The sequence below is a fragment of the Chrysochloris asiatica genome, unplaced genomic scaffold, assembly GCF_000296735.1.
Source record: "Chrysochloris asiatica unplaced genomic scaffold, ChrAsi1.0 scaffold00169, whole genome shotgun sequence".
Classification (NCBI taxonomy): Eukaryota; Metazoa; Chordata; class Mammalia; order Afrosoricida; family Chrysochloridae; genus Chrysochloris; species Chrysochloris asiatica.
Genome location: NW_006408687.1, coordinates 1,565,010 through 1,577,606, shown reverse-complemented (window position 1 = coordinate 1,577,606; position 12,597 = coordinate 1,565,010). Strand labels below are relative to the sequence as shown.

The following is a 12,597-nucleotide window of genomic DNA, read 5'->3' as shown; positions in this document are numbered from 1 at the left end:
ATATTACTATATTTAATGCTTAAATAAATACATAAATAATAAATAGGTTAATACATTGTACTTGAAGATAATTTATATGACCATGAAAAAAAATGTAAAGTGCTTCTAGAAGTTCTCACAATATCCCTGTGAGGTAGGAAGATGACTGGATTGTTAATTTTGTTCCTAGAGTAGTAAAAAAAATAATAAACAAATGCACAGTTGAACTGGGATCATGGATTCTGGCCACCAGACTAAGATTATACATAAAAAGCTGTGTTCCAGCTAAATTTGAATATAAGGCAACATTTAAAAAACTGTATGCCCTACATATTGCATGGGACAATAAGAAAATTCTTCTTGTATTGCTGAAATGCAAATTTAACTGGGCATCCTTTTTTATCTGCGAACACTACAACAAATCCACACAATATGTGAAGCACTGAAGTATATGCTTGAAGCTGTATTCTCATCTTCATTGAAGAATTCTTGGAAGCCGTGGAGAATGACTCTTTTTTTATGGCTTTTCTTTTTCTGCTCTGAAAATATAAAATAAATAACATTTTAACAATTACTATTTTCTAATTAGGAGGAAAGTATGCTTCTTGAAAATAGGTTTTCATGAGAAATTAATACAGTCTTAAGAAAGTCATGTGTTAGAAATGCTCTTCATTTTCAATTAGAAAAAGGGAGACCAGAACACATGTGAGAATGAGATTCTACTAATGATCATGTCAGAACACAAGTTTATGCCCAGAGCTTCCTGGACAAATCAAGACGTGTGGCCTTTCTAAATATGAGTCAAACAAAGTCACTATTGCTGCTGTTCTGACTTTTAAGTAAAAAGATGAGAAAAAATTTTTAGCAGTAACATAAAATATATAGGCTGACTTTTGGACTATATGTATGTCTCAGGACAGATGAAATATTTAAATGAAAATAACTCACCTTTTCAAAAATTGCTGAACAACCAACTGCACCCACTTTTTAGTGGGGTCCAGGCAGACTGATTTCACTTCCTCTCTTTCCTTTGTAACAATTTTTGCACTAGAAAGAGAGAGAAATTATGAGAAGCAATCATCAGCAGGTTTCAGACATCTCCTTGCCATGCAAAGGATGACCTGGGAAGTACAGGCATAAGATCTAAGTCCAAAGCAATTTTCAGCTCATAGGCATGGAATGTGTCATATTTAAATACTACTAACACAAGGAATGTTGTTTTCTGCTTTGTTCACCACTGTTTTCCTAGAACCTAGGACTTTCTTGAATAGTTCTCCTCTCTCCATTCTAGATTTACTAAAACAGGTTATCTAATTACTTTTGAAAGTACTTACATGATTTCTGATTTTGCGCAGTGTGGTCCACTCTCAATCACTCTCACTTCCTTGATAAATTTGGGATGGATAAATTGAGAGTATGTCTTTATACACTGGCATCGAAGTTCTGTAGCCACCCTTGGCAAAACTGCAGCTATAAAAACAAACAAACAAACAAACAAAAATTAAGGATTGATTTTATTAAAGGGCATGATTCTGCTAGCTATCTCTCTTTGATTCCAATGTGATTATTTAGAAATTGTGAAAAACTGTGTATCTTTCACAAATCCATTCCTCAAACTGAAGATCAGATATTTTCCAAGCCCCTTACTTAAACTTTTTCTTTGTTTTAAAAACAATCATGACTGGATTCATTGAATAACTTTCTACATAAAATTTTGAAATTGTCTTTGTTGACAATCTTATATGCATTTTTTATTCTACTTGATATTGCATAATCCTCTGTGATATTATAATGCTATTTATAGTAGCAAACTAAAATTTACCCACAGAGAAATTCCTAAATTTTACCCACAAAAATGTACTCAAAAGAATTAATATTGATATATCACTGAGTTGCACAGAAGTGGCATATATTAGTAGAACCCTTAAGACTAAAATAAAAAAAAGATTATATAGGAATCATATTTCATAACCAATTTAAGTAAGCTATGTTAGTTTTATAAGGGGGATCCCTTGAAACCAAACAGAAATTGGTAGTTGTCAGATACTTGAGAATGAAATACTTAGTGGAGTGTAAATATTTGAGTTACCTTGTAAATATTTGAGTTACTCATACTAGATAATATGAGTAAATGTAAGATGCAATAGGATATACTATACATTAAACATTTATGTTACATATAAGCATACTATAAAGTCTCAATAATAGAAATGGAATGCCTATTTAATCAAAGCTTATACTTTATTACATGTCTTATCAATACATAATTAAAACCTCAACTTAAATGAAATGACTGCAAGGATTTTCTTTTCCTAACCAAAAGGAGGTTAGTTTCAAACCATTAAGGAGAGCCTCACTATCTGATCATTTAGACAGAGGAAAACTGAAGAAGACTGGAAGTTGTGCTTACCTTCACACAGAGCTGCAGAAAGCATGAAAGCTGCCAACAGAGCAAAAGCCAACTTGGAAGACATGTTTACAGGAGCTGGTAACTTTCCGGTTTCTCACTGGTCTGTGTCCTAGACACTTTTGCACTCTGCTGTCTCTGAGACTTGTGTTGACTGAAGTGCTCTTGTGGCTTTTTATATTATCGTAGGACAGAGAATATTTGCACCCTCATCTTGAATTATGTCAGAGGAAATTCCACAATATGTAACCACCAGTCTGTGCTTTGAAACCAAACCTGAGTCATCACACTTCCCTGCTCTCTTTATCAAATTTTCAGTATGATTGAAGTTTTATTAGTTCACTATACTAGCATTGCTTTTAATAAACATGCTTTTAAATATACAAGTTTTCCAGTTTGAAAACATCATTGTCAATTCTCTTCTTTCTTCTTTATAAATAACTTGATCATAGTACTGCACGGTCAACAGAGTGACAGCTGTATAGTAATGTCATTGATGATTTTTCTTTTTATCATCCCTTGTTTATTTTGATAAATTATACCACCAGTAATGATAATCATCTAGTAAACCATTTTTATTGGACGACATAATTTATGATAAATCCTTTCTAAGCATTTTAAAGAGTTTCCAGTAACTATTTATTACTGGTGTGGCACTATAGGGTAAGCACTGGACTACTAATTGCTATTTGGAAACCCTATACGGGGTCACTGTGAGTCAACAACACTTAACAACAACAACAACAGCACTGCTCTCAAGGAGCTTACTACAACCTTTCAGAAAATTTGGTTATGTGGGATAAGCACTGGACAGCTAACTGCAAGGTTAGCAGTTCAAACCCCCTCTTTCAAAGCCACTCTCAAAAAACCTATATAGGGTTGCTATGAGTTGAAACTGACTTGTTGGCATTTAATAAGAACAACATATATTACCAGAATGAAAGAGGATACCTGCTACATATAGAAATTTTTCAGCTACACAAACATTTATTAAGTAAATTTCTGATAATGTATGGGATCTGTAGGTCAATAAAACTAAAGACCTGTTCTCAAAGAGTTGAATCTTTAAAAGCTGTATAAGGACCTGACTGTGTTACTAGAATATTCATTCACCTCCAAGGTAGAAGGAAGAATCTTCCATAAGCAGTTTGAGCAGGGCATTGAAGGATGGGAGAACTTCAATAGAGGGAAAAGAAGAACTCATTTCAAATTATAATGTCTAACTATGTTTATAATCCAGGAAGTTGTGCACTGGGACTATTTGCTTGGGGTGGGAATGAGATGGTAGGTAATGGAAAGGTAAGCGGTATATTTTTACTGGAAAGAACATTGGGATTTAAGTTCTGCTTTAAAAACTTAATATCTGTGTGCCTTATAAACTTTCCGAGTCCCTGTTTCTGTATCTATAAAGTGTGTTTGATAATACCTACATATCTCACAAAGCAAATATTCATAAACTTCCTGGTTTAAATTTTTAACTAGCAAGTTCTCATTAGTTCAAGAGCTATGGCTTATATTTCTTTCATATCATTGACTTTCAAACTTCAAAGGTCTCCAACAAACAATTGCCTCCTGTAATTTCATTTGCCTAAAGGGTATTCTTGATGAAAGATTTGTTTCTGAAAAACCACATGAAATCATTACAGCATGTAATAGTTTCATAGACACAATATCAGATCAAGTTATGGTTTGCTCTAATTAAAGTTACAGATTAAAATGTTATTGCATTAAGATAGAAGTTGCTCTTTCAAATAAAAATTGATATATGAAAAGTCTTAAAATAAGTATGTTGTTGTTGTTTTTAAGTGCTGTCAGTTTGATTCCGACTCATAACAACCGAGGTGCTGCTGGTAAGTTGAACCACTGACCTTGTGGTTCAAACCGACTTTGAGATTCAAACAGACTTTGCAGTCCAGCGCATTAACATGCAGCACCACACTAGAACTCCATACACATATGGAACTACTGGAAATAGCTATAGAATTACAGAATACTCTGGGAACTGGTTAAATAGCTTAAATACTGATGTCAGATTTAATTCTGAAATTATTTACATTAAAGGGTAGACAAGTAGACCAAGAGTTACAGTGCTTCAAAATGTTAACATTAGTGGTTCGGAGAACATTTTTTCATTAACTGAAAGATTTGTATACTAACTTCTTAAATATACTTGATTTCCTAGATACATGTGTTTCTGTGTGTGTGCACAAATTCTTCATCACAAAAATGGGATAAGTAGCAATGATGTACTTATTTTATGATAAGAAATTCCAAGATCACACATCTATAAAGCGGTGCAGTTGGCAGTTTAAAACGCTTACTCATTGTAGTCTTGGTGTAAAATCACATTCATAGAGTTGAAAATACTTTTTTCAGGATTCTAGAACACTAAGCCACTTTGGTATGACTGAATTTTCTCACTCCATCATTCTTGCTAGTCATCATGGAACCTCAGAGATTAATCTGGATTTCCTGGGATAAAAGAACTGAGGATGGTCCTTACAATAGGAAAAGTCTGTTCTCTGGGCAAGTACAAAATTTATTAAGAATTCAGCTTGGTTTAACACCTTTCCTGGTTCCTAGGAAGTTCCATACAGAAATAAGCTCACCCACACATAGGTGTGTGAAAGGGGAATGCCGTGTTGGAGCACTTCCCAAAGAGGTTGTTCAGTTTCTGATCAATTATGTTGTTTTCTTCATCTTCCTCCATCAATCCTAAAGCTAGAGAACTAAGTAGTACTGTGAGTTTCATTGCCTTTTAGATCAAAAGATGTGTTTATTTTATATAATGTTGCTCCTATTGTTTTAATTCTATTGTTTAATAATTAGGCTCCAGGAATCTAACTATTCATTCATGCATTCATTCATTCATATCATATATATATTATATGATAGTTTTGCGCATTATAGTAGAGGACATAATTACTCTGTAAATAAGATATGGTCCTTGATTTCAAGGAGTTTTCAGTCTAGTGCAGAATATGGACAAACAGTTATACAAGCTGTGTTGTTACAAATATTACAGGAATCTCTGGAGATGAGCAAACAGGAACTCTGACTCAGTTTTTCTGAGGAAAGATTTTCAGAGATGTTCTGAAGAAAATGAACAGGAGTAAGTAATGCAAGAAAGGATAGAGAAAAGGCATGATTGTTTTTTTTTTTGCCTAAAGGAGCTTTGGTAGCGTAGTGTTTACAAATCAGGCTGCAAACTGCAAGGTCAGCAGTTTGAAACAACCAGCTGCTACGCGGAAGAAAGATGAGGCATTCTGCTCCCGTAAAGATTAACAGCCTCAGAAACCCTGTGCAGGATCGTTATGAGTTGGAATTGACTGCACGGTACATAACAACAACAACAATAGTGGTGGAAAACTCAAGTGCAAGACAATGAAATGAAAGAGAACTTGGTGCTTTCGAATACCTAAATTTTTCAGGATGAAACAGAGTATACAAGATGACCAGAGAAAGATGTTAGGGCCAGATTTATAACCAAGACCTAGTTCTTTAAGAAATTCTCAATCTCTTTGTTTCAGTTCCATTAATGTGTTCTGCAAAAATACATTTTATATGTATGATTCATCCTGGCATAACTGGCTTAATCCATCATTATTAGGAACCAAATATAAAACCCATCACCAAGACACTCTGAGTTCTGAGGATGATGGAAAATGTTTCTTACGTCTCCCTGAGGGTTGCCTTTGTGGTTTTTCTCGGTCCCACTTACATGGATGGATGTCCTATTTTACTCCCTGTTTCCATTATTATATTGCTATTATCTTTGGAGGTTGAGCTTCACTTTTAATACTGCAGGTAAACATTTGCTAATGTTTCTAATTTTTCATAACGTGACCTTACCATCAGAAGTGGGGCTGAACAAGGATAAAGGAACTAGATGGGGTAGTTTTAACTCTGTCCAGCCCCACTTTTGCAAACATAACCCTTTGAGTCCCCTCACAGCAAGTACAAGGTTTCATAAACTTTAGTAAAGAATAGGGTTTTCTTCTTTGAGGATGGTGGTTAGTGGGGCTGAATGTTGTCAAATTGTCTCTGACTCATAGCGACTCTACATGCTTTTTAAAGTTGTAAATCTATACGTGAGCAGAAAGCCTCATCTTTTTACTGCAGAGAAGCTGCTGCATTTGAACTGCTGATTTTCAGTTAGCGGCCCAATGTATAGCCCACTACACTACTGGGGCTCCTTTCTTTCAGCATTGTTGCTGTTCTTAAGTGCTGTCTAGTCAGTTCCAACTTATAGGCAAACGTATATATAGGGTCTTCTAGGAGTGACTGATGGGTTTGAATCTATGATCTTTGTTTTCAGTTAGCAGTCAGTTGCTAATCCTATAATGCCACACCAGCACTCCTCTTTGAGGATGTTGTGATTGTTAAGTGTCGTCAAGTCGGTTCTGACTCATAGTGACCCTGTATAGGATTTCCGAGGAGTGACTGGTGAGCTTGAACTGACGACCCCGCAGTTCAAACAGCTTTGCAGTCTGGAGCATTAACCCACAGCATCACACCAGGACTCCTCTTTGAGGATGGTGGTGGTGGTTATGTGCTGTGGAGTTGGTTCCGACTCATAGAGACCCTGTAAAAGGTTTCCGAGGTTGTAAATCTTTACAACGCATAGACAGTGATCAATGCAATTCGTTCTGCTGTGCATAAGGTCGCTATGCAAATGGCACCTAACAATAACAACAACAACAACAATTAATCCTTATGGGAACAGAAAGCCTCATCTTTCTCCCGCAGAACAGCTGATAGTTTCAAACTGTTGACCTTGCGGCTCACAGCCCTATTTGTAACCACTATGCTACCAGAGCTCCTTGCTTTAAATAAAATAAAGTAGGATGCAATGTTGAACTTAAGTGCAGAGCTAGATATAGATACAAATGTTGCCTTATCTTGTTCTAGAGATAAATTCAGAGTGCAAGAGCCTATCGGTGATTGAGTTACTGGAGTGGTTGAGATTTAAGCCTTACTTAATGAGCAGAGAACCACAGCCATAGTATCAAGTTCACTTCTAGGAAAAGGATGAGCTCATGAAAGAACCAATAAAAAACCAGACATTTGCATCGGTACAATAATTCTTCCCTCAGCATCCATTGAGAAAAATTGGTGTCTCTTTGCTGCAGAAAGCCATCTAACCCACCCAAAGTTACTATATAGGTATTTGAGAATGAACAATTTTTATAAACCTCAAAAAAGTTGTGTTCACACATCAAGTCAGATTGTGATGGGAACAAACATGTGATTTGGAGTGAGATGGACTTGGATTTGGATTTTGTCCCACGCTCCTTATTCAAGAGACTTTGGGCAAGTTTATTCTATGCCCAAGTGGCAGCTGCTGATTTTAAACTCTGAAACGCCTTCAGGGCTACCTTTCCCAACCTTAATAGTGGCCTCAACTTGCAAAGGAACATTTTCTTCCGTTGAGGAAATGAGTCTCTCTTCAGCAACCCTCAAGGTTAAGAGAACTATAGACAAAATGTTAAGTAAGTATCAATGAGTTGGATTTACACAATGCTCTTAATGTTAAGAAGCTCTGGTAGTGTAGTGGTAACCAATAGGGCTGCGAACCGCAAGGTCAGCAGTTCGAAAACCACCAGCTGCTCCACGGGAGAAAGAGGCTTTCTGCTCCCGTAAAGATTTATAGCATCAGAAACCCTGTTCAGGGTTGCTATGGGTCCAAACCGCTGAACTTTTTGTTCAAATTCGTGCTTATAACTAGCTACAAAGTATTATTTACAAGATACTTATCAACTAAGAGGAAAAGGACCTGGGTTTACTGAAGACAGAACCTAGAATTGGAAGCCACAGATATGGTGTGAGCTACCATCAGTACACACACACACGCACGCACGCACGCACGCACGCATGCATGCATACACACACAGGAAATGCTTCCTGTTCTATTCTCTCCTGACACCATTTCCTGTTACTTGATTTTCCTCTTGACTCTTAGATGAATTGCAACTATTTGCTACCTTCTTTTGAAACAAGTGATGTGGTTGGAAAAGGAAAGAGTTTTCGTTTGTTTTGTTTTTTAATAAAAAGAGAGATAGAATAAAAGCATACTGATTTTAGTGGCTATCATTTGAAAATATATGTCGAGGCCTAACTGTCCCATCATTCTTCCATTTAGCAAACGTTTACAGAGCATCTTCTGTATCCCAGGCATTGTTTTATATACTTGTAAAATGCTAACGAGTAAAACAAGTATAGACGACTACTTTTGGGGAGTATCTTGTTGTTGTTGTTGCTAAGTGCTGTTAAGTCGATCCCAACTCATAGCAACCCTGTATAGGGTTTCCAAGGAGCAGCTGGTGAGCTTGAACAGTCGACCTTGTCATTCAAACTGACCTTGAAGTCCACCACTATCAGCAAGTGGCCAAACTCAATACTGAATTCAAATCTGTATCTAGGTCTCTTAGCTCCCAAACCTGTACTTTCTCCTCTACACAATAAAGACCAGGCCGAACAAGGTTTCAGCAGCCCACAGAGTGTGTATGTCACAGTGGCCTAAATCAAGAAAACTGAAATTCAACAAGATAATTTTAGGCTTTGAAAATAAGCAAGAACATTGGGAAAAGCTTCTGAAAAATCTAAATTTTGCTGTTTCGAAGAGTGAAACATGCCTCATTACCTTATTACCATGATCATCATTAAATCTACTCAATAACATCTGTAGTTTGTAAATCAAATCAATCTAGGGGATGGAGTGGGGAGTATATTTAATAAGGACCTTGAATTCACAAGGACCCTTAAAGAGAATTTTTGGTGTTATAGACTCTCAGTCACAGCGATACATGAGAGTATTGAAAACAAAAGTCTTTTAATACTCAACTTTTAATTCTCATTCTATCTTAGGCACATATCTGAATGCACTATGAAATGCTATTTTTTAGTAACATCAATACACTATTCACACTATCTTAAAAGTGATTATATATTAAATTGTTGTTGTGATTGCTGTGAAGTGCCATCAAGTAAGTTCTGACTCATAGCGACCCTGTGTAGGGTTTCCAAGAAGCAGTTGGTGGGTTTGAACTGCCAACCATGGGGTTCACAGTCCACACCACACCAGGGATCTGGAATATGTTAAATACATTCAGTTACTTCATTCAAAATTTCTTATAATTCTATTTGATATTCTTTCTTCTCCTCCTCTTCTTTGTCCTCCTTTTCCTTTCTCCTCTTCATTCTTATTCTTATTCTTCTTTAAAAAAAATAATAGTAATCGGAGTGACTGAGGTCCACCTTTATCTCTTCAGGGGCTCTGTGATAAAATCATGTAACTTAGCAAGGCACCGCAAATACTGCCAAGACATACCAGGGTAAGTGAACAACCAATTCTGAAATGTACACAGCTTGTCTTTCTTGTGATAAATAAATATTCTAGATTAAGGTTTTAATCTATGCATGACTTCCTTCCTGGGTGCTTTTGGGATCTTGAAGGCTGATAAAATAATATATATATTAATCTATTACTGTTTGCCCTCAACTAGGTGGTGATGTAGAAAAATTTACATTGTAATCAATATCTAAATGGAGAAACTAAAACAAGCAGTCATTCTGGTGTTCTGGTGTTCGGTATGTCACAATACAAACCCCACCTTGTGGTCAGGACACAGCAATGCCAACATTACACTTCCATCTGCAAAAGAGGAATTGCCAAAAGGTGCCACTGATAGTTTCAGCAAATTCAGCCAGAACTTCAGGCAAGCATGTTGCCCTCTATTCATCAGCTTTTCTCGTTTCTCTGTAACTACACCAGTTCACTTGCTCATTTTACCTATGGGATATGCATACTACTTCATTTTCACATGGGTATTTGTCACTTTCCACCTCTTCTCAGTTTCATCTTCATTGAAATTTCCAAAGTCTTCTGGAGCGTATTTAGGCATCCCAGATTAAAGTTAATATACTTCTACTTTCATTTACAGAGTTAGGGGTCAAATGGGCTTATGAATCTCCTTCGCTTAAAAACACCTGAGAATGGAGCAGTAGCCACAGCTTCACTACCTGGTACAATTTTGTGGTTGTGGATAGTGTGCTTGTGTGTGTGTGTGGCTGTATGAATGTGTGTGTGTGTGTACTAGGGAAGGTGGCAATCTTTCTGTTCTATTTAGGGAGGAAGTAAAAAGATGAGAAAGAAGATAGTAGAATATATATATATATTAATGGAAAGAGAAGAGAGAAAGAAAATGTATGACAGGTTCGTTGGGCGCAACTTTGAGTGCTGTTAGGTTTCTTACTTCTTTTAGCAGAGGTCACGTTCATTATGATGGTTCTCCTCATATCAACCAGTACAAACAATATCCTTTTCCGTTATTCCTAAATAGAAACATAAAAGCAATTGCATACTTCAGTCTGGCCATCTTGGCTTCTAAGTACAATCATTTGGTTGTGCTTCTTCCAACACAGATTTGTTTGTTTTTCTGGCAATCCCAGGGGGCACGGCTCATTTTAAAATCAGGAAAAGTGTATATCAGGATTGTATCCCTTCACCATACTTAGTTAATCTGTATGCTGAGCAAATAATCCAAGAAGCTGAACTACATGAAGAATGTAGTATAAGAATTGGAGCAAGACTCATCAACAATCTGCAACATACAGATAACACAACCTTGCTTGCTGGAAGTGAAAAAGACTTGAAGTACTTACTGATGAAGATCAAATACTATACAGTCTTCAGTATGGATCACACTACAATATGAGAACAATGAAAATCCTTACAAGAAGCAATATCATGATAACTGGAGAAAAGACTGAAGTTGTCAAGGATTTCATTTTACTTGGATAGACAATCAACACTCATAGAACCAGCAGTCAAGAAATCCAATGACTTAATGAATTGGGTAAATCTGCAAAAGACCTCTTTAAAGTATGAAAAACAAAGAAGCCACTTTGAAGACTAAAGTGTGCCTGACTCAAACCATGGTATTTCAATCACATATTTTACATGCAAGGAGTCCTGGTGGTGTAGTGGGTCACATGTTGGGTTGCTAATTGCAAGGTCAGCAGTTTGAGTCTACCAGGTACTCCATAGGAGAAAGACTAGGCTTTCTACTCCTGAAAAGATGACCACATTGGAAACCCTTTGAGCAGGAGCCTATTCAACAGCACACAGCCACCATCACCATCACTGTGCATGCAAAGCTGGACAAGGAATAAGAAAGCTCAAAGAAGAACTGATGCTACCAATGATATTAACTATTTCATGGATAGACTGAGGAATTAACAGATCTGTGTTAGAAGCAAGGATGGATATGTTAGTAGGAGGGACCCAGGAGAGGAACATCATGCTTGGTAAAGTAGAACACAAATGATGAACACCCTCAATACGATGGATTGACACAATTGCAACAATGGATTCAAAAAAGGAACAGCTGTGATGATGGTGAAATCTGGGCAGTGTTTTGTTCTGTTGTATAAAAGGTTTTTGTTGTTGTTATTATGTGCCGTGGAGTCGGTTCCGAGTCATAGAGACCCTGTACAGGGTTTCCGAGGCTGTAAATCTTTACAGGAGCAGAAAGCCTCATCTTTCTCCCGCGGAACACCTGGTAGTTTCGAACTGCTGATTGTGAGATTAGCAGCCTGATTCGTAACCACTACGCTACCAGAGCTCCTTGTATATAGGGTTACTATGAATTAAAACTGACTCCATAGGACCAAACAACTACAGCAGCCCTGAATACAAACAAGATCCAGTCTTGTGTCTTTAAGAATTTGTAGCCAATCCAGAATAGGTGCATACATTCCTTATTTAACTTTACTTTAATACAAGAAGAAACTCAATGGTTTTTTCAAAATAACATGTGAAGGTAATGGGGATTAAGAGTTTGTTAAGAGTAGGGGTTTGTTCAATTGTTCCAAAGTGATGGCAAATTTACATAACACTAAAGAGCAAATAGGTGTTAAGTGCCGTGGAGTCAGTTCCGACCCATAGTGACCCTGAACAGGGTTTCTGGGGCTGTAAATCTTTATGGGAGCAGAGAGCCTCATCTTTCTCCCACGGAGCAGCTGGTAGTTTCGAACTGCTGATCTTGCAGTTCGCAGTCGGATTCGTAACCACTACGCTACCAGAACAAATAGTAGTTGTCTCTAAATCTAATATTCTAATGCAAGGACTGACTATACATTGTTTGTTGTTAAGTGCTGTGGAGTCAATTCTGACTCATAGCGACCCTGTATAGGATTTCTGAGGAGCA

At 36.9% G+C, this 12,597-nt stretch overlaps 1 protein-coding gene across 1 annotated transcript; it reads right to left on the bottom strand.

Moving 5' to 3' along the window:
* Window positions 1-496: 496 nt before the first annotated feature.
* IL8 (interleukin 8) lies at window positions 497-2,453 on the bottom strand. The gene is made up of 4 exons (XM_006871590.1): window positions 2,390-2,453; window positions 1,314-1,449; window positions 928-1,026; window positions 497-518 (listed from the first exon to the last, which is right to left on the bottom strand). Exons 1-4 carry the CDS (start codon window positions 2,451-2,453, stop codon window positions 497-499), a joined length of 321 nt encoding a protein of 106 aa, XP_006871652.1.
* Between the last annotated feature and the right edge of the window lie 10,144 nt (window positions 2,454-12,597).